We start from the raw sequence: 22,643 nt of genomic DNA on the forward strand, positions 1-22,643 counted from the left end.
TTTCACCAATAGATCAAGTATGGATATATAATGAACTCATTTAAAATTATTCAATTTCACCAATAGATCAAGTATTGATTGACATGATTAACAAAATAACTGTAAGCGTAAATCCAGGTCCTGTAAAATCATTCACCTCCATGAGGAGGTAACCCCTTCTAAGCCTCTATAAAGCAACTTTTCCGAGCAATTGTTCCCACAAATAACTCTATTTTGCGCCTTGAAGGCAAAGACAAAATGTCTGCAAACAAAATGGCATATGTTATATTTGTTTCTGCACTGGTTTTTGGCGTAAGAGAGAAATGCTCGGGCACAAGGGCAGCCACGACCAAATCAACTTTCCGCACCTCTTTCACTCATAAATCTGACGGTAATATGAGCTTGGTGGATGTGGGATCATTCGGTGCCAAGGGCAATGGAGTGACGGATGATACTGAGGTTATCTTTGACACTAGTTTTTTTTTAACCATTCTCTCTCTCTATATATATATGTTTTGCACTGTTTTCTCGAATAGATTATCAAATTTCTTTATATATAAAATTGAAATCTTTAACAAGAATGTATAGTTGTTAAAACAGGCATTTGAGGCGGCATGGAGAGCCGCCTGCTCTAAGGGGTACACTACACTGCACATTCCAGCTAATTACAGCTTTGTAGTTGGTCCTATTACCTTCTCCGGACCCTGCCAATCAAGCATCGTCTTCATGGTATAAGAATTCTTTCCCACGAGATATTCTAGTGCATGTATGTTCAGTTCAGTTTTAAATCACAGACATTAGGTAACATATTAAGATTAGAGGATGTTAGTCAATTCTGAGTGTTTATCATTTGTAAGTCTAGAAATATATTCTTAGTGTAACAACGTATATTAAGCAACTTATTAAACCTAGAAAATATCAGTCAATTTTAAGTATTTAACACTTTTAAACTTAAAATATAAACTTAATGTATAATTTAAACTGTTTCAAGTTAAGACGGTGTCTATGCAGCCACAAAACAGCGCTTTCCTTCGTTAGCAAAATACTTTCAAATACAACCAACAGTTTATTTTTGTCCGTATTTTTGTCCGCTGCTTAGCCATTGTTAGTAGCTCTCTTGCCAAGCCAAACACTAATTTATTATTCTTTGGTATAATAGGTTGATGGAAATATAGTTGCACATCTGAATCCGCGGACATGGCCATCCAAAAGATTACAATGGATAAATTTCTCCAAAGTCCATGGGATTAATGTAATGGGTAAGGGCGTTCTAGACGGACAAGGAGCAGCCTGGTGGAAGCTTTCCGAGTTCGATTTTGGGGTATACCAATGCATTTAAGATAATTGTTTTTTGTTGGAGAAATTTATTTACCCACAAGATTGTGAAATTGTTATTTGGTTATTGGGTTCTAATTTTTATATATTTTATTTTCCGGAGATTTTGTTGATTTTGAAACACATAGACGACAAAGAAACACAGATTGTAACAGTAAACACAAATTCGTAACCCACAACAATAAATCCGACGGTTTCAATAACGTTTGAATTTAATGTTTGACAGGACAGTAAAAAGAAACGGAGCAGCGGACCAAGTGTCAGGCCTACGGTCAGTCAGCTCAGTTTAATAATTTATTAAATATAATTAATGATTTGTGCCTGATGTTGACAGTCAACTATTTGATTTGCTTGTTGACAGTCATTGAGATTTTATGGAAGCTATAACGTGAGCGTACAAGAAATCACAATTCAAAACAGTCCACAATGCCACCTCAAGTTTGACAGCTGCACTTCTGTTGAAGTTTCTGGTGTAACAATCTCCTCTCCTGAAATCAGCCCAAATACCGATGGAATTCATCTTCAAAACTCTCGCGATGTCGAAATCCACCATACTTCTATTGCATGTGGTATATATATTATCTGCAATTTGTCACAATTTCATATATTTCCTTTTGCCATGTGAAATGTTTATAATAAGCATGCATGATGAATGAACAAACAGGAGATGACTGCGTGTCAATACAAACGAACTGCTCAGGCATCCGCGTTCATAACATAAACTGCGGCCCTGGTCACGGTATCAGGTACACTCAGCTTTAATATTACGTATATTTACAGTTAAAAACTAAAAATAGGAATAAAACTTAAGTTGAATGCATATGAAAAATCCCATGCTGGAATTCTATAAGATAACATAACGCTATTACCTAACAAAACAACATGATATCAGTATTGGAGCACTCGGTAAAGATGGAGGGAAGGCCTGCGTTAGCAACGTGAGCGTCTACAACAGCAACATCTCTGATTCTTCATACGGCGTCCGCATCAAAACTTGGCAGGTGTGTTAACAAGCTCATTAAAAGTTTTTTCAGTGGTAAAACTCAAAGTTGGAATTGCAGGATGGTGGAAGAGTTTTCTTACTGTTATTCATGTGAGCTTTCCACACAGGGAGGCGTTGGATCAGTGAAAGGCGTGTCGTTTTCCAACATACAGGTTTCCAACGTTAGAATTCCGATTGATATCAACCAATTTTATTGCGATATAGAGGCGTGCCCTAATCGAACCTCGGCCGTGTTTATAAGGGAGGTGACATATGCAAAGATCGTTAGCACATACATAGACAAACCACTTTATTTGGCTTGCAGTAATGATATCCCATGCACTGATTTGAAGTTGCAAAATATTAAACTGAAACCTGCTGTTACATACGAGGATCCCTTTTGCCTGAATAGCTATGGACAATCAAATTTAACATTCACTGTTGATTGCCTGCAATCTGGAAGGCCAGCTAACGATCCTTCTGGCAAAGATGCTTGTTAGTTTACTCAAATTGTATTGTGAATATCCGCTTAATGCTATACTACTCTGAAGTCTTTTATTCAAACAGTGCTATTTAGATAGAATATATTTTCGGTCGAAAGTATTTGCAAACTCTGTGATATTATATATCGATTGCTTATCTTTTATGGAATAAGAATTCCATTCATCTCGCATAAACTTTGTATCCATTGAAGATGTAATCTCTAAATAGCTTTTTGATCAACTTTTATAGTCTCGAAAGGAAACTCATATAACAGTTTTGATACTGCAACAACGTAGAAATTAATTATATTCTAGGTCATAAGGTTTGTGTTCATGTTCATATTTATGTTTCGCAATTAAAAAAAATTATTTGAATTCAGAAAGATAAACTTGACAAATGAATTTGAAATTAAATTAAATTAATATAAATTTATTAAATAATATAAATAAAAATTTAATAACTATTTTTACTTAATTTTGTAATAATATAAAGAAAATAGTAAAAATATATTCATAAATTTCAAAAAGAGTAAGTTCAAAAAGACCAATTGTAAAATGTTAAATATTAAATATTAGTAGTATAAAATTTAAATAAATTAGATCTTAATATATTATCTATATATAAAAAAGATAATGTCCATATATTTCAATGTATAGGCGTGCAATTCAATCTTTCTTCCTTGAGATGGTAACTACCTTGGCTCAGCCATGAAACATCAAATTCAACCAACGAATAAAGCCAACCCTTTATTCTAATTTGTGGAATTCATTTGACAATGACAAGAATTATGGGTTACCATTGTATGCGACATAGTGTCATTCGAGGGCTTGGATCCCAAAAGAAACGTCATGGATTTCATTGACAACAAAGGAAAGTTTGTTGTTTTGATTTCAACTTCATTCCCACCCACTATAATTAGAGGTTGTGTCACCTTTAGAATTGGAAAGCAAGTCTCCCTTGGCTATTGGCACCGTAAAGCTCTCTATCCAAAATTTTGAGATGAAGTGGACATTAATGCATGTGATCAAGATTTTACAACAACATTATTGTCCACACTCCTCTCTCCGATGCATCCTAGTTACAATCAACTTTCTAACAAAAAATAATAAGAAAAATAAAATGAAACTCACAATATATCCATGTGTGCAAGAAAACCCTTCAAAATAACCTCTTGCATTTCATTTCCAAATTATTTCCTCCTTCCCATGACTGTTGGGGTTAACGACTCCCCCACCTACAACCTCATGGTTGACATATTCAATAAAGGATTTTTTTTTACCCTACTCAAACTTTAGTTTCCAACCCTAGACAATCTATCATCCCTAAGGCTACGATGTACTCACTACTAAAAAATCCATTTATAGAATTAGTGTGTGAACCCTTGAAGGGTCCTTTTAGTATGGCTCATAAGTGGTGCAAGACTACATCTCCTACTTCAAAGGGAAGGGATTAATTAGCATTTTTAATTGTTTATAACCCTCATTTCCTTGGTTACATACTTGGATCTTGGAACTTGGTGGTCATAGGTGTGCCCATGGTTCTTTCATTATCTGCTTTGATTCTACAAAAGTTTGTTATGTTTTTTGGACCATGGGTTATTGAAAATGAAATTCTCATGCTTTCTCCCTTCACCCCTAGTTACCATCCTTCAATCCTCTAAGTGAGTCTACTATTGTTTCCCCTATCTGGGTAAGGTTTCCCTACCTCCCATCCATTTTTTGTACAAATATTCCTATGAAGCTATTAGAAATATGTAGGTTTGATTCCTCAAGGAGGAAACTAATATTGTCTATTTCTCCTGTACCTCTTATGCTTAGATTTTGATGGAAATGGACCTTACCAAGCTACTACCTATAGATATTTCCCTCAAGGTGAGAGAGCAAAATTGGAGATAGATTATGGACTATGAAGGGATCCCTTTATAATGCAAATGATTTTTAGGTACATGCCATTTGGCTTCCTCCTCACTCTTAGATCTGATCCACATTCTTCCCCCACCTAGTGGAAGCATGTTGACCATTGCCGCCTCACCATATTTCTTGTTGCTTCCTATATTGGTTTAGATTCTTTTATTGATATGACACCTCCTTCTCCTACTATGCTGTCTGGTTTGGTGGTTCAATACCCTGTTCCTACTCCCGTGGCTCCTTCCATGAGTTTCTTGATTTTTAGTATTATCCCTTATTTAGTTCGTGACTCTCTATCCCCAGACTATAGAATTCCCTCTCCAAATATCTTAATTATTTTCCTAGCTTCTTTTTTAGAATACTTTGATGACTTCATGAATCTTAAATTAGGCTTAATGCATAATATTATGCGTTATCGCTATGAAGTACATCAAACTACTAGCAAGTTTTTTGTATAAATTTTGATGATATAAATTGAACCCCTTGCATTATTTATTCAATTTCAATCATATCATAACTAGTGTTGATGTTGGCTTGCAATTCATCATTCAAGAATTTTTAAAAATATCAATGCCATATTTTAATTGATACATAATATATCATCATCTAATTGAATTCCTTATAAACCAGTTGTAATGGTGAAAATGATGAATGATGGAGAGATCAAGAGGAAAGCTTTTCTTCTCTCCAAGGAGGGATGAAAGTTTCACTGCGGATTTATCTTCAAACACTTTATCCATATTACATTTAAAAGAGGGGGGAAATTCAATAGATCTAATCTCTTAGGAAAGACATTGAATACTAAATGAATTGATAATGGTGTGAAATGACAAGCTAACCCCTCTTTTAGAATGGAAAATGATTGAATTATGTGTTGTAAGACTAAGTGTAAAACTAACAAAGAACTGATTATAACTTGAGATGGAAGTGTGAGATGAAGTTGTGCACTTGGATCTAGCTATAATATGTTGAGACAAAGCTACCCTGTGAATTTGAGGAAAACTTGTCAGGCAAAAAAGGTTTTTCTACCTCTGCAAATGGAGTCTGAATCTGCAAACATAGTTGTACACCTACAACCTACACACGAAAAAGAGAGGAAAAGGGGTTGGGATTGGGGATTTGTCTTTGGGTCAAACCCCATTTTTGGAATTAACTAAAGGATGAAAGAAATTACTTGCAAGTAAATATAAATGAAAGACTAAAATGTAAATCACCACAAGGGAGGTTGTAGATAGAATGTAGGTAGATTTGCTTGTATTGAATTGAATGTTGAAAGGGATCTCCTCTTCAATGGTTGAATCCTTGACTTGAATGCAACACCTAGCCTTGAAGGGAGACTTGAGAATGCTCAATGCTAGAAAGGAATGCTTGAATGATTGAATGCTCTTGAATGCTTGAATGTGTGATCTCATGTATTCCCACTTATCTAACCTCTAACTTCTTATCCAAATTGGAAGGACAAATATGACTTATATACTTGTCAACTTGGGTTAATTAACTAATTTTTCATCATAGGATGATATAGGGAAAGTTTTCCCGCTTTATGCAAAGTCCAATACAAGGATAGGACAGAGGGGACCCCAAAATATGGCAAGGACAAGGGTGCCACGTCCCAATCCTAGGAGGATAGGGGAACCACACCCCAGTCCTAAGGGGGATAGGGGCGCCACACCCTTGTCCCACCCTTATCTTAGGAGAGGAAGCAGGTTCAAGTAGTGCGGAGGGCAGAAAAAGTGCAGTTTCTAGGGATGAGCAAGTCTTGGGTCTCTAATCAGGCTTGGGGATTCGAATCGCCAATGTGAAGACCCTAATATGATCGCAAATTGCAAGGGTAGCAATTTTATGACACTACAATTAGCCCCCACTTTATTGGGAGTATAAGCTCATGCCAATACTTCCACTAAAGTACAAGGAAACAAGATTGAAAGACTTCTACCACGTCAAGGAGGAAAGATGCACCAATCCCCTAGTGGACTAAGGATCTTACGACATCGATTGAAAAAGTAAAAGGGAAGATCAAGAAGGGAAAACCATGACTACAAGTAACAAGGTTCCCCTCACTATGAGTCATGAAAATCAAAGATACCAAAATTATGAATCAAAGCCAAGTTCCCTAAATAACTTTAAGTATCAAGAAGGAAACTATGAGGGAAGTGTATTCCCCCATGTTAAAGCGATAGTGCATGCCCTATTGAGAGTGATTTATTTAAGGTAGGATACACTCAAGAGATATAGAAGAGAGGGAGCACTTTATCGCAAGGATTTAGGCCCCAAATGAGGAATAAACCCAAGGATAATGAACACAAAACACAAGGTAGTATCTCTTTCCTCGAGGTTAGTATGCTGTATGATAACTAATGTATATCATATATGTATATGTGCATATAATAATCATCATTTCGCAAAGAAAGGACACAATGTTGGAAGAAAGAGAATAGAGGATGTCTTTTGAGTCAACATGAAAAGAGACCAAATGAGATCTAAATGCTTTGTATTATCCTCAAGTAGACATTAAGGGAAAAATAGAAGAACACGATACACATAGAAGAATAGTCACAAAGAGAAAGAGAGCAGAGAGTGAGAAGATCTACAGTGCTAATATTGTTGATCTAGCATGACATCCGCCTCCCGATCTTGCTGATCACTATTTCAGGAAGGCAAGCAACACGCCAAAGGAGTGATATCGAGCATAGAAGATGGAGCTAACACAAGATCCAAACAAGGACTATGCTCATGGGCTAAATCACTTTGTTCGATTCTAGGAGTTAGGATTAGGGTTTTTGAAAATTTAGTTGATAAATGCTTGTCCACATCAACATATTCATAGTCACTATCAGAAGCATTAGGAGTTGTATTGCCATCATGAATAACATTTTCACTCATTTCTTCATCAAGATATATAGATAAAGGAGCACGAACACGAATAGGAGTAAAACCATCACATTTTTTTTGCAACTTATGATTTGAAGATGTTGGTTCAACATCTTTCTTAGGAGAAAAGGGAATCATATCAAGTGTTGGAGTCTTGGGAGATGGAATGGTTAAAGCAACAATTTAACGAGATCGAGCACGACGCCTTCATAGGCGGTCTCTCGCACAATGATTTTGTCGAGTCTTAGTGGAAGACTGAAAAGGAGGAGGAATATTTATGAAAGGGGAAAAAATCTCCTCTTTGATAGTTGAAGGTTTTGGTTGAGGTGTTTTAGGTTGGACAAGACGAGAGGCAGGTCTCTTCTCTCTATAAGAGCAAGGAGGTGGAGCTGTACCATATAAAGGAGGAATATTAGGTGTAGGAAAAAGACTGGGTTCATCATGAGGAGGTGGTATAGGTCTAACCTTAGAAGAAATATTGTTGTTCCTCTTAGGAGAAGGCATAGTCACATTCATAGGAATAGGTTGATGAAGATTAGTCCTATCCGTTAGGGGAAGGATTTCATCTTCAAGAAGGATGGGAATGCCAATTGTTGGGGATCTAGGTTAACTTAAGTATAAGATCATATATTTCTTTCATTTTTTATAAGATTGGAAAAGAGAATCGCTCCTTTGTGGAAGAGATTTAAATCACTTAGGCCAAAAGAGATCAATAGGAACACCTTGGCTTCTTTCGGATGATCGAAATAAGTTGTGGTTAACAATTATGATTTATCCATTGTGGGGAAATTTCAAACACTTATGAATTGGAGAAGCAATAACCTTCATGGAAGATAGCCAAGGGTAGCCCAACTTCACATGGAATTGCTCAAAAGGAATGATAACAAAGTTGACATCCATGGATTTAGTGTGAACTTCAACAGGAAGGGTGATAGAACCAATGGTAGGACAAGAGAAGCCATCAAATAACTTCACAAGAACATTAGTCTCATCATAGATCATTTTATGCAATCGTAAAGTGAAAAGGTAGTCCTTAGTGATGGCATTAACCATGCAAGGGGGATCAACAAGATCACCACGACAAGGTATGTCCTTAACCTTCGCAACTATGTATAATGGTCCACTAGGTGCTCTAATGGTCTCACTAGGATCAAATCTGATAGAAGGATCCTTAGGTATCTCTTGTTTCTCTACCATGCTCACCAAATTCGGATTTGTGGTAGTAATATTAGAAGGAGAGAAAGAGGTATGTCCAGTCTCAATCAAGTTAGAGGTATGAGAAGGAAAAGGATCAGTAAAAATCTTAATATTTTGATTAGGAGGAGCTACTAATTTGTTTCCCTTATCATTCACACCTGCCACAAATATTGTATTATTATTAATAAAATCTTGAATCTTACTTTTCAATGCAAAATATTTCTCAGTATCATGACCAGGCTAACGATGAAATTGACAAAAAGAATTGCTTTCAAAATAAGGGGATGCAAGCTTAGATGGGTCAACTGGTTTGATAGGAGGAAGTTTGATAACATTTTTTTGTAACAACTGAGACATAATACTATGTAAAGATTCATTCAAAGGAGTAAATTGTCTTTCTCTTTTAAAGAATTTAGAAATAGGAGGCACACCTGTTATATCATTCACAAAGTTGTTGTTGATTTTATCATTGAACTTGATGAAGCTTTTTGTTGGTTTGAACTTCACAAATGGTTGTTGAACAATCTCCCCTTTATCACTTGAAGCCATAGGAGTAGATTGCTCCATTTCCCTCATAGCCAGTTGATAATTATGGACATTTGCACACAACTATAGAAAGGAAGTAAACTCAGAAAAAAGAAGTCTTTCCTTGATATCTTTTTGTGAATTAGAAATGAAAATTCTTTGAATATCATTATCAGGTACAGGAAAAGAAATTTGAGCACACAAATGCTTATACCTACCAATGAAATTAAACACTTTTTCTTTAACACATTGTTTACGATGAATTAAATCTGTCAAAGTGATTGTAGGACCAATGTTGAATTGAAATTGTTGAATGAAAGCATTTGTTGATTGTTGAAAATAAGTGATGGAATAAGAAGGCAAAGAGCAATACCATTGTAAATCCTTATCTCTTAGTGTTCTTGTAAACAGTTTTGCAAGCAATCTTTGATCATTTAAGAAAAATTAGTACACAAGGTTTGAAATGTTTTAACATGCCTGAGAGGATCACCTTTTCCATTATAGAGTTCCAATTGAGGGACCTCAACATAATTAGGTTGGACAACTTAAACAATATTAAGAGAAAGTGTGCTTGCAACATCAAATGTGAGCACACTAAACTTGGATTGACTCATGGAAGCAATTTGTTCTTGTAAAGAAGACACAGCTTGAGAAAGATTGTTAATGGTCTCTTTGGTAGAAGAATTGATGTTAGACATGGTTGATTGAGAAGGTGGTGTGATGTTATTGAAGGAAGGCATGAATTAAGAATAAGGTGATAGGAAATTATGATAAGTAGGCATAGGTGATGATTGAGTAGGAAAAGGGACACTTAAAGGGGGAATAAAATTGTTGAATGAATTGCCCCCTTGTGTCATATTGATTCGTTGAGGGATAACAGGAATACTTATGGAAAACATAGGTAAAGATGGAGGATTAAATGTTGTAGGAATGACATTTTGAGTTGATGTAGCCATGATGTTTGAAGTGAAATTAGGAATACTAGCTATTGGAGTGGTCGAAGGAATAGAAGAATTGATTTGATTTGAAGGTTGTGAATAACCTAAATTCTCAGAACAACTCTTTAGAGGCATGATATTAGAATCAACAATATGACCAATGCCACACAATATATCAATTTCATTCTTATCACTTTGAATCATGCATTTAAGGCCTTCAATTAATGGAAGAGATTCACTATTAGGGTATTCTTGGGACATCCATTGTTGAAAGTTATCAAATTGATTGCCCAATTTTGAAAGTTGATCTATAGAAACTCTAGTCAAAGCTTCTTTATGTTCATCATGGGATTCATCAATTCGATAGATAGGGATATGATTAGGATGGGAAGAATTAGCATTATCCTCATTAAAGAAGTCACCCAAATTATGCTCCATCCCCTCGGGAATTAAACCTTGGGTAGCCTTAATTCTAATGCTTCATCTAATGGAGATAGTGTAGATAGGACTAATAGTGGTGAAACTCATGCAATAGAGGGAAATTTTGAATTTGAATTTTGAATAAAAGGAACAAAGTGCACAAAAATTGAATAACGCAAAATTTGAGAAAATAATGATTAAACAATTTGAACTTTGTTGAAAGAAGGAAATGACATAATTTCCAAAAATAATTTTATGATAAATGGAAGGAAATTGGAATTTAAAATTAGGGCCAATGGGATACCACTTAATTTTAAAATTGACAAAATAAAAAATTTTAAAATCAAGGCAGATTCTAGTTAACCACTTAATTTTAAAAAATTTCTTCAAATTTGAAATGTTGAAATTTGAAGGTATTTTTTATTTTACAGGGATAAAAAATCAACAAAATCAACCAATTTTCTGGATTTAAGCTATTAAATACAGTCATACCAGTCTCTCAAAATTTCAAGAAAAAAAGCTAGGGATCGTGTTGAAAGTGCACACGGTCCAACCAACTTTTTAAAAAAAAATTTCAGGGATGAAAGTTACAATGATTTTAAAGCTAACCCAAAATAATTGGCAGATTTTACGATCTCTAGATAGGCGAAATGAAGGTTTGAATGTGAAAGTAGGACCCTATTAGGTTTTTGAGAAAAAAAGAGGAATTTAATTGAAAATTTGAAAAGGGTCAAACCTAATGGATAGGGACACCTTAAAAAATCTTTATAAAACTGAAGTTGACTGAAATTGATTGAAATTTGCAAAAAATCCAATAAAATTTAAAAATTAGGGTTTAAGGACCTAACCACTTAATTTTTAAAATTTTGAATTTTGAAAAAGGACGGAAATTGAAATTTTGAATTCTAGGACAAAAGATAAGTCTAAAAACAATCACAAATCTGAAAATTAAATGGGAATTCAATTTTTGCACAATTTCAAGATGATTTTTGAAAATTAGGGTTTTGACAATTAACCTCTTAATTTTGTGAATTTGATTTGCAAATTGAACAAGACAATAAATAAATTGAATTTGACAAAAAATGCAATTTTCAAATCTAAGACAATAACAAGCAATTTTTACACGACACAAGCTCAATTTCAATTTAAAAACTAGGGTTTTGAATGAATTAACCACTAAGTTTGTAGAAAAATTAAAATTGTAAATGAAAAATATGCAATGATTTTTCAGAATAAATCATGTAAGATGTCAGGTTCACCAAAATGTAAAGGTGAAAAATGTGAATGATGGAGAGATCAAGAGGAAAATTTCTCTTCCCTCCAAGGAGAGATGAAAGTTTCACTGTGGATTTCCCTTCAAACACTTTATCCACATTACATTTAAAAGAGGGGGGAAATTAAATAGATCCAATCTCTTAGGAAAGAGATTGAATACTAAATGAATTGATAATGGTGTGAAACGACAAGATAACCCCTCTTTTAGAATGGAAAATGATTGAATTATGTGTTGTAAGACTAAGTGTAAAAGTAGCAAAGAACTAATTATAACTCGGGATAGAAGCGTGAGATGAAGCTATGTAGCTGGATCTGGCTATAATATGTCGAGACAAAGTTGCCCTATGCATTTCAAGAAAAGTTGTCGGGACCGTGTTGAAAGTGTCCATGGTCCTCCGAAAAATCCGTGAAATGAAAAGGGTTTTTCCGCCGCTACAAATAAAATCCGAATCTACAAACACAGCTATGCACCTACAACCTACACATGGAAAAGAGAGGAAAATGGGTTGGGATTAGGGATTTGCCTTCAGGTCAAATCCCAGTATTGGAATTAACCAAATGATGAAAGAAAGTAATTTCAAGTAAATTTAAATGAAAGACTGAAATGTAAATCACCTCAAGGGAGGTTGTAGATATAATGTAGGTAGATTTTCTTGTATTGAATTGAATGTTGAAAGGGATCTCCTCTTTAATGGTTCAATCCTTGACTTGAATGCAACACCTAGCCTTGAAGGGAGACTTGAGAATTCTCAATGCTCGAAAGGAATGCTTGAATTCTCTTGAATGCTTGAATGTGTGATCTCATGTATTCCCACTTATCCAGCCTCTAACTTCTTATCCAAATGGGAAGGACAAATGCGACTTATATACTTGTCAATTAGGGTTAATTGACTGGTTTTTCATCACAGGCTGACACAGGGAAATTTTTCCCGCTTTATGCAAATTCCAATGCAAGGATAGGATAGAGGGGGGCCCAAAATAGGGCAACACCCCTATTCTGCCCTTGTCTCGGGACAAGAAGCAGGTTCAAACTGTGAGGAGGGTAGAAAAAGTGCAGTTTCCAAGAATGAGCAAGTCTCAAGTCTCGAATCAGGCTTGGGGATTCGAATTGCCAACATGAAGACCCTAATGTGGTTGCAAATTGCAAGGGTCACAATTTTATGACACTACACTAGTGAAAAAATTAAATAAATTTTAATTAGTCATTTAAATTCCTTTTTCATTGCTAAGTTGAATAAGTTAATTAATAAATCTATGATGAATATGAAATCATCTACATCTAAGAATAAAATTTATATTATACCATTCTTATTCATTTTGACATATAGTGCCTCTTTGATACTATGTTTGATGAAATTTCTCTTTAGAAAATAAAAATCAATCTTGATATACCAAGTTCTTGGAGATTTCTTTATTCAATACAATATTTTACTCAATCTAAACACTTTGTTTTCTTGACCTCGGATTTCATACAATGGAGGTTTCTTCTTATAGAGATCTTCTTTAATTACTCCATCCATAAGTGTCAATTTAACATCCATTTTATTAAATTTTCATTACTTTGAGTTACAATTATAGAAATGATTCTTATGGTGTCAGGTATGATCATTAGAGAAAAATATTATTAGATTTGTTTCTAGACAATTATTAAAAACTCTTTGCAACCAATCTAGTATTATGAATTTCAATATTTATATTTATATTTAATTTGGTCTTATAGTCCTAGTTTGATCACATATACTTCCCACTTTTGGGAAATCTTGTTTTTTACTTGAAATCATATTTTTTACAAAAATGATATAATATTAAAGGGATTCCATGTAAGGGTGTTTGATTGAATGAAGTAAGATTAAACACCCTACCTCTAAAAAGTCTCTCTACACCTATAAAAGTGCTAAGAAAAGAGCAATTTTTCTTCACCTTTAGAGGGATTAAATGAAGTGGTTTGGAAATGTCATTTTGTGTGTATATACACCTTATTATTAGATTTCTCAAAATATAATATGTATTATTTTTTTTAATATAATACATTTTAAAAACTTTAATGAATATAGATCCATTGTGAAAAATGATCACTTCTATTCAATAAACTATGAAAAGAATCATTATTATAAAAATCTCAAAATATGCAATACGCTCTCGATAAACATATTTGATTCCATGAAAAAGAAAAAAATTAATTTCAATATATATGCTAAAAGAAATATGTTGTAAAATAGTGTAGGTCTAAAATATTTATTAGTGCTAATTTTAAAATTAATAATCGATCAATATTTAATAAAATTACCACAAAATACTTATCCACTAGATATTTGAGATAATGATCTAATTATAGTAAGTCTTAGAATATTTTTATTTGTAATGAAAGTTATGTGATATAGAATAATGTCACTTGATGAAAAATAGTTAGAGAAATTTGATTAGAAATTTTTTTTGATTTTTTTAAAAATACAATGTTGGTCTACATAGATAATACTACAACTCATTACTTTACATCATCCTTAAATTCTTGGTTGAATTTATCTTATATAACGAATATAAATTTTAAAAAAAAAGCCAAAAAATGTTGATTTTATGGATCCCACTTTGACCAAGAAGTGGGACACGGTATTAGGGTATCAACCCCTACTTGATGTCAATTACATTATTTCCACCATGAATGTTTACAAGATCCTAGATATGTTTCTTCTTGATATAATCAATTTGATCATCCATTTTTTTTCACTCAAGTTTCAATTTAAGTTTTTTAATTTGTTAAAAAATGGGATCAGCTCGAAAAGATAATATAAAATGAAAGAATGAATTAATATTTGTATCACCCTAATTTCCATCATAAGTCTCCCTCAAATATATTTTCTTTTGATGCCTTCATAATGATGTCGAAGTTAAACCTAAGGTATGTCTAGTTTAAGAACTTGGTAGATTTGAGGTTCCTAAAGGACTCAATGCTTTTCATAAATGATATATTGAAATAATTTTAGATATGTCACCTAGGTTAAGTCTATAGGCACTTTAGATTGTTGGTGTAATTGAATTTAATTATGGTTATTTTTTTTCATGAAAAATACTAGTTCCACTTAAAGGAATCACTATATTAAGAGCTTGTGGAGAAAAATAGTTGTAATTGACACCATATTTCCCATTTGACACACTTTATTTGAATGTATTACTACCATGATAGTTTTAAAAAAATTTAATCTACAATTACTAGGAAGTGGATCATACTAGGTTTGATTCTTTTATATTTGTGATAGGACAAATTATTAACATGAAACACTCAAATGCATGTACATTGTTACTCTAACAGTTGTACACATAAGAATAGTATTATTTCACCATGACAATAAAATCTTGTTTAAATGAACACCTTATTTTATTATTAACAAAATTATAGTTGAAAGTTATAATATTTTATATGAAACAAAAAAGTATGTATTTCACTTGTTTTTTATTACAGATAAAATAGGTTTTGAGGGGACCTGAAACCCCGTATAACAAGTTTAACCCTTGGATTTTTCACAGATCCGAAACCAACAAAGGAATGCTGCAGAAAGATACAACATAGACAAACATCAGCCCAACTACCACATAACAATACAGAATAAGCGCTACAAAACTGGTGGCAATAGAAGAAGGCCTAAGCCACCCTAAAAAAATTAGACAAACATGAGCATAGGGAAGAAGGCTCCCTCAACCATAACCATGGGTTTTATCCAGGCTCCCACAACCTTATCCTTGAGAGTGATCCCCACCATGAGCAACATGTTTTTCATTGTGTCCACCTCCAAAGGATATGATTGAAAGAAGATAGCAGAAAAGCCATCAATATCTCCCTTGCAACCAAATGACTAGAGTTTTTCAACCCCCCAACAACACTTCTAGGCATATCTAGTAGCATCCAACTCCACCTCAATAGGAGCAAGGTCACTTCTAGCCACATCTATCTCCCTCTCAATAGAAGATAGGACCATCTAAATAGGAAGAGCCACGATAACCCCAAGATGTAGAACATGAAGCACAACAATCAATACCATGGAACCCAAGAGAAGGATAGAGTAACCCTCATCATAAAGAGATTCAAGAGTCAAAAGATATAGCCACTGAAGACCAGACTCCATCAATAGGATACACAAGGGTTTTAAAAAGGTTCCCTTAACCTTCATCTAAAACATAAGAGCAAGGGTTTTCACAAGGATCCCATAACCTTTAACCACACCATAGGGTTTCAACAGGCTCCCCAAACCAAAAGCACAGGGTTTTAGCATGGCTCCCAAAACCATACCAGAAAAAAACCAAAAAAAACTCTAGGGAAACCAAAGAAACCACAACAACACCCATATCCGCATGGGAGGAGAGCTCCACCTCCAAAGGGGCAGCCAAAGCAAGACCAAAGAAACAACCACCCAATACAGTTCCCTGCATCCACTCAAAGTCTTACAAACAAAACACATTTCCACCTCTATAGAAGATGGAGTCACCTCAATAGACAAAGCTAAAGACAACCCATGAGAAGGAAAATAGAGAGAGTACCCAGGAGAGCCAACACAGCCAAGCCCATCAACAACAAAAAAAGAGGGGAGCCAAAGCCCTCTAAATCCTCTACCGATCAGCACACCCAAAATTTAGGCCCCATTCAACTATTGGCTTCTCTCCCATAGTGGATAGTTATTATATTTAATATGAAACAAAAAAGTATTTATTTCATTTATTTATAAATGTATTTATACTTTTTTATATAACATTCATATGTTCTCATATTTTCAAATATAAATTCATCTTAATCAACATTTAATTGTTTTTTTTCACTTAAAAGACTAATTATACAATAGATTAAACCTCATGTAGGTTATAAAAGTAGGATCTGAATTGTATTTAAAGTAATGTCAAAATGGGAACAAAAATTTTCCAAAAAAAAAATCAATTACGTTACGCTATGAATTGACCATGCTCTCAATCAAAACATTTTAACAAATACGGTATAACCTTCTTCAAAAGAATACAAACTACTTAAAGAGTATTAATCTAGAAGTACCATGGTACATACATTTAAGTAGTAGTCTAAGATGTTAACATAGAAGTTTACATTCTTTAGCAGGCATCTGCATGTGTGATTGAGTGCGGGATGGATCGTTGCTGGAGTGCAACTGTCAAATTTTAGGTGACTTTGTGGACTGTTTTGTATTGTGATGCCCTGTATGCTGACGTCATAGCTGTAGAATCTCAATGCCTACAGAGATACACATCAAAATTTAATAATATTTATAAAAAAATAGTTGTTTTTTTAATTTTTTTTTGTTTTCATAGTAGAAAAATTTACATTGATAAATTTTTTAATTAAGATTTATAATAGAAGAAGTGTCATGGATAAGAACTTTAATCAAGATGTATAGTAGAAGAATTCATATTGATAAGAATTTAAAAATGTTACTCAAAATTTATATGAAAAAATTGAAAATAACCTGAATCTCAAAGAAATCATTAAAATTCTATGTTCATCCATTTAATATCCATTCAATATCCATTAACATCATTGCATACATACAACACAGTATGCACTTCGTTTAATTGAATACAAAGGCTAATTAGAAAGCTTAGTTTTGGACTGCAAGTCTCTTCGTTAACTCTTAAACATATTTACTCGTAATGACTCACCGTGGGCCTCACGCTCAGCAAACTGCTTTCCGAAATAACACCTGAAAAATTATGTGAGATTGGCCCGGAGAAAGTGACAGGCCCAAGTAGAAAGCGGTGACAAGCAGTGACGTGAACTGTTATGGATGCCTTGGAGCGCGCTGCTTGCCACGCTTCCTCAAAAGCCTGTTTTCACCAAATTCACATCGTCATTAAAGCTCAGAATAACTAACAATGGGCAATTCTAACTGAAGGATTCAAAAATATTTAAGAGAAAGATAACCTTAGTATCATCCGTCCACTGCCCTTGTGCCTGAGCATTTCTTACTCGCGCCCAATACAATTTCAATAACATACCATAAGCTTTATTGGTAGAGACATCTTCAATTGGGTTCAAAAAGCAAGGCAAAGTGGGGTTTATATAAGATTTGGGAGAGATTCTGGGCCTCTCATGATCTGATCACGGGCGTGCATGATTTGACGTGGTTTAGTTTTTCAAGGATTAAATATTTTTAATCAGAGTTTTATGAATTACAAGTGCAAGATCTCATCTTTAACATAAATATTTAACTAATATTTCTTAGAGATTCTTGATAGTCGGAGCAGCAATACTACAATTTAATTATCATATCATATTAATATTAATTTAACAATACTATAATTTAATCATCATACCATATCAATATCAGTTAACATTTATTACATTTTGTCAACAATGTGGGGTAACAAGTCTGAATTGAGTATGAATCATCCCAAATCGTTTACGTTTCATCAATCCTGGTGCAAACCATCACTTCTGAAAGGAAAGATGATAAAACTCATGGATAGAAGCTTTTAGGTCTATTCCAACGTCTTGTTTGCTACGATAAAGTCAGGCATCTCGTGACTTTTGATAGCGTCTTACAAGTTTTCTTCACTCATTTACAGTTTTATAAGCGAACAACATGCAAGAGAGAACTGTTCATTCACGAGAAATTGGTTGTAGTTCCCCACATCAGTACTGAACTGTCAATGCTCGGCCATGAACGCAGAAAAATGAACGTTCCGTTAATCATCCTGTGCGTTCAATTCTATTTGGTTATGTTATAATAATAAATATTTTAAAATGTTAGGGCATGATTAATTTGGAAAGAATATAAATTCTCTAATATAATTAGAAAGTAAATGTTTGCGATTATAAGGCCACGTTATATGAGCAATCTATTTGCTCCTATTTTCAATAAAGCAACACAATATGGACTAAAATTTCCTTCAATGTGTTATAAAATCATCTTTGAATTAAATAAAACACATAGCATTCAAATTTGTGGTACAATTAAAAATAATGCTTAATAATAGTGTAGAAAAATTATCATTTAGATATATAGTTGCTTAAATAAATAAAGAGGAAAGATAATAATTAGTTTAGTTAAATGAAATAAGATTAGTATTAAGTAATTAAGATGAATGTTGTAATTAATATAAAAATAGAGGAAATAAATATGAATTATTTAGTTTTATATTTGATGAAAATTGTAGTATACATATATTAGAAATCATTGGTCACAATATCTAACATTAAAGATATATTAGATAGTTGTTGACTTAGAAATCTAATTATAAAACTTCCTAGCTAACTTCTACAAGTATGGAGATGATCTCCATAATTGTAGTTATATGCTTATGTGTCTATGCTACTTCTTCAAGTATGAAGATGATCTTAATGAGTGTAGATATGTTCTGGATGTGTGAAACTACTTATAACTTGTATTTTTAAAGGAAACAATACACTAACGGAGATCACCTCCTAGGTAACTCCTAGATGAATGATTTAGAGTTAATATTTAAATACACTATATTAGCATGTAACTTGAGATAATTTTTACTTAACTCAATATCTCAAATCCATAACATATGATCTTGAGCTTGTAGCTATTTCAAATACCTTCATGTATCCCTTTTAGAGGTACTCCATATATTATCTCTATATTTTGTTATGGAAAATCCTAGATGTCAAATCCTTAGCATACATAATGTATTTATCTTCTCTTGTCTTAAAGATAATCATATGAATTTGATGAGTTATTTTTGGATACATCTAAGAAAGTAAAAATTGATTATTTAATTTATTCCAAACTTGGGCCTATCCATATATCTTATGTATTACATTGTGGTGGTGCTAACTAATTTTTTAGTACAAGTTATGTATTTTATGTGAAATCCCTTCAAAGGTTCTATATAATATTGAACCAGTATACACCTAAAAATGACTAGAGATAATTAAATAAATATTATTTATTTACTTAATGGACCCCCTATCAATAAATAAATTGAATAATTTATTTATTTGATTCAATTATCTTATTCCTCTAAAATAAATTATCAATTAAATATTAATTATTTAATTAAATAATTTAAATTCATCACAATTCTTCTAAAATATATCCTAATTAAATAATTGGGATTATTTAATTATCCATCTAACCTAAGTCTTCAATCCTAAAATCTATATCACCTTTACACCTTACCTCCCACATCATCATGCCATCCCATCACCATGTGGCTAAAATATTTAAATATTATTCATATTTTATTAGATAATTATTTTCAACATCCTCCCTAGTCAAAAGGAAGAGGAACCTTATATGGCATCTCACATCCTATTCTTCCTCCAATCATCTTATGTCCTCTCCAATTATTTCTCCACCTCTGATTCATGGGCCAAGTGTCTCATGAAATCCTAGTCTTTCTCTAACCTTTGACAAACTAGAGTCCTAATCCATCTTCTTCATTCCTTGGTCATGGTGAGCATCATGACATGTGTCTTATTCTTCCACCTATCCCTCTACCTTCCTAATGTAGGAGGAACACTCTCCTCCTTTCTCTCTCAACTCCTAACCAGATCAATCATGTCCATACACTTCACTAATGACTTCTTCTCCAACGTTGATCTCATGACACCTAAGATCAAGCCCTCCAAAGTCTATAAAAGGAAGCCTTCAGCTTACATTTCAAGCTAGTTACTAGTGATAATTTTTGAGCATTCAAGCATTATAGTTTTCAAGCAATAAAATAAATTATAAAAGTGCGTCTTCGACTGCCCCTCATTTTCTTAATAATATAAGCATTAGAACATTAGCTTCATTTTCATCATAACATAAGCATTAGAACATTAGCAATTCATTACCAACATCATCAATTTTATCACATTAACATATCTTTCTCTTCATATCCATTATCATTGCATTCATAGGATTTAGAATCTATCTTGCATTCCATACACCACAAAAGTCCATTCTTGTGTTGTCATATTGAAACCATAAGTGCACAATTTTGAGAGCAATATTCATACAACAACAAGATCACAGAAGATAGGACACAATGGAACCCATGGGGCAATTGATATCAGGTAGGTATAAACTTTGTTGTTTATTATCATTTAGAGTCTCTCTCTATTATTTAATTTAGTGTGTTTTAAATTAGATAATATTCTAGAATAGGTGGCTATTTTATAGTTTGTACCAGGTTACACATTTAAAACATCATAGGACCCAATTTAAACTTAGCAAATTTAAAGGTTCAATTTTATTAGAAATTGAGTAGATTATACTAGAAACAACAAGATTTGAAAACTCTATACCAAATCAATGTAACCTAAAGATCCTAAGGTCCTTTTGTAACATTGGAAGATGAATATTCCAATATCCTTAATAGGAGAATTAGGCATTGGAATTATATTCCTTTGTTGTAAACAAAATGATATAGTTACATGTATATATGTGATAGCTTAATGATAGTAAAATGATTGAGTTTAATAGTAAATAGAAAGTAAAGAAAGTAAAACTGAAATAATAAGGTAGATCTAGAACAATGAGATAGAGAATTATGGTAAAATGATTCATAACTTTTCTAAATATAATCATAAGATTTCAAGAAATCCCTAATCCAATACATGTTCTAAAACATAATACCATCCTTGTAGGAGATACTATTGATGTCATAATGGATCCAAATAATCTTGAAAAGTGTTTAGAATCACAAAATACATAGATGCTAATGAATAATGTGAATATTCTTCTCTTCTACATGAACTTCTTGAACTTTTTTCTTGGACCCATTCAAATGTTTGCAATTTGATCCTCAAATTGTGACTCAAATTATTGTGTTACATTCCCATGCTAAGATTTCTAAATAAAATACTTAGAAAATAAACCCCAAGGTTGAGCTATTAGTTAAGGATGAGATTAAGAAGCTCCTATAAATTGGCTTTATCCACCCTATTGACTCTTCTCCTTAGATCTTGAATGATGATGATGATGATGATGATGTTGTTTTCTAAACCAGATTATCATATTCGAATGTACACTAACTTTAGAGATATTAACAAATATTCCTTAAAATATGACTTTTCCCTCCCTAACATTAACATCATTTTTTATTCCACTATGTGTCATGTCTTATCTTCCTTTATGGATGAGTTATTTAGATATAACCAAATTTTTATAAATGCTCAAGATCAATATAAAACATCTTTTACAACACCATGGTAAATATTTTTTTTGGTAGTCATGAATTTTGGATTAAAGAACACTAATGCAATATATCGATGGTATATAACTCTTACTTTTCATGATTACATTCATAAAATATAGGAGGACTGTGTTGATGATGTCTTGGCCAAATCTATTTTATGCCAATACTACGTCAAAATCATTTATCAAATCTTTGAATTCACTTGTTTATATAACATACTCTTTAGTCCAGGTTGTAAAATGTTTCTTTGGTATTGATAGTGAAAAATATTAGGATCCATTGTGTCACATCATGTAGTTGAGGTAGATACAAAGAAATTGATGCTATAGCTAACATGCCACCTAGAAATATTTCTCAACGGCATATCTTAGAAGGAAATATTTACGCTATTCATATTTGTTTTACAAATAGAAAACCAAACTTTTTATTTTACTCAACTTATCAAAGGGAATAATACCTATAAATGGAATGTATATTTTAAGAAGCCCTTTGATAATTTAAAATGTTACTTTGCTAATCATCCTATCTTACGATGAAGAATTTTTTATCATCCTTTTCTTCTTTACACTTATACTTCATCTTATGCTC

At 33.0% G+C, this 22,643-nt stretch overlaps 2 protein-coding genes across 2 annotated transcripts; one reads left to right on the forward strand and one right to left on the reverse strand.

The window, feature by feature from the left end:
- The first annotated feature begins 237 nt into the window (after positions 1-237).
- On the forward strand, positions 238-2,796 carry LOC131028273 (polygalacturonase At1g48100-like). Its single transcript, XM_059208655.1, has 8 exons — positions 238-438; positions 580-708; positions 1,139-1,300; positions 1,553-1,585; positions 1,676-1,883; positions 1,979-2,060; positions 2,207-2,315; positions 2,425-2,796. Exons 1-8 carry the CDS (start codon positions 238-240, stop codon positions 2,794-2,796), a joined length of 1,296 nt encoding a protein of 431 aa, XP_059064638.1.
- A 12,567-nt stretch (positions 2,797-15,363) lies between these two features.
- On the reverse strand, positions 15,364-17,911 carry LOC131028272 (polygalacturonase-like). Its single transcript, XM_059208660.1, has 5 exons — positions 17,827-17,911; positions 17,565-17,729; positions 16,996-17,139; positions 16,236-16,328; positions 15,364-15,456 (listed from the first exon to the last, which is right to left on the reverse strand). Exons 1-5 carry the CDS (start codon positions 17,896-17,898, stop codon positions 15,364-15,366), a joined length of 567 nt encoding a protein of 188 aa, XP_059064643.1. The 5' UTR covers positions 17,899-17,911.
- Positions 17,912-22,643: the final 4,732 nt, after the last annotated feature.

The sequence above is a fragment of the Cryptomeria japonica genome, chromosome 1 (genome assembly GCF_030272615.1).
Source record: "Cryptomeria japonica chromosome 1, Sugi_1.0, whole genome shotgun sequence".
Classification (NCBI taxonomy): Eukaryota; Viridiplantae; Streptophyta; class Pinopsida; order Cupressales; family Cupressaceae; genus Cryptomeria; species Cryptomeria japonica.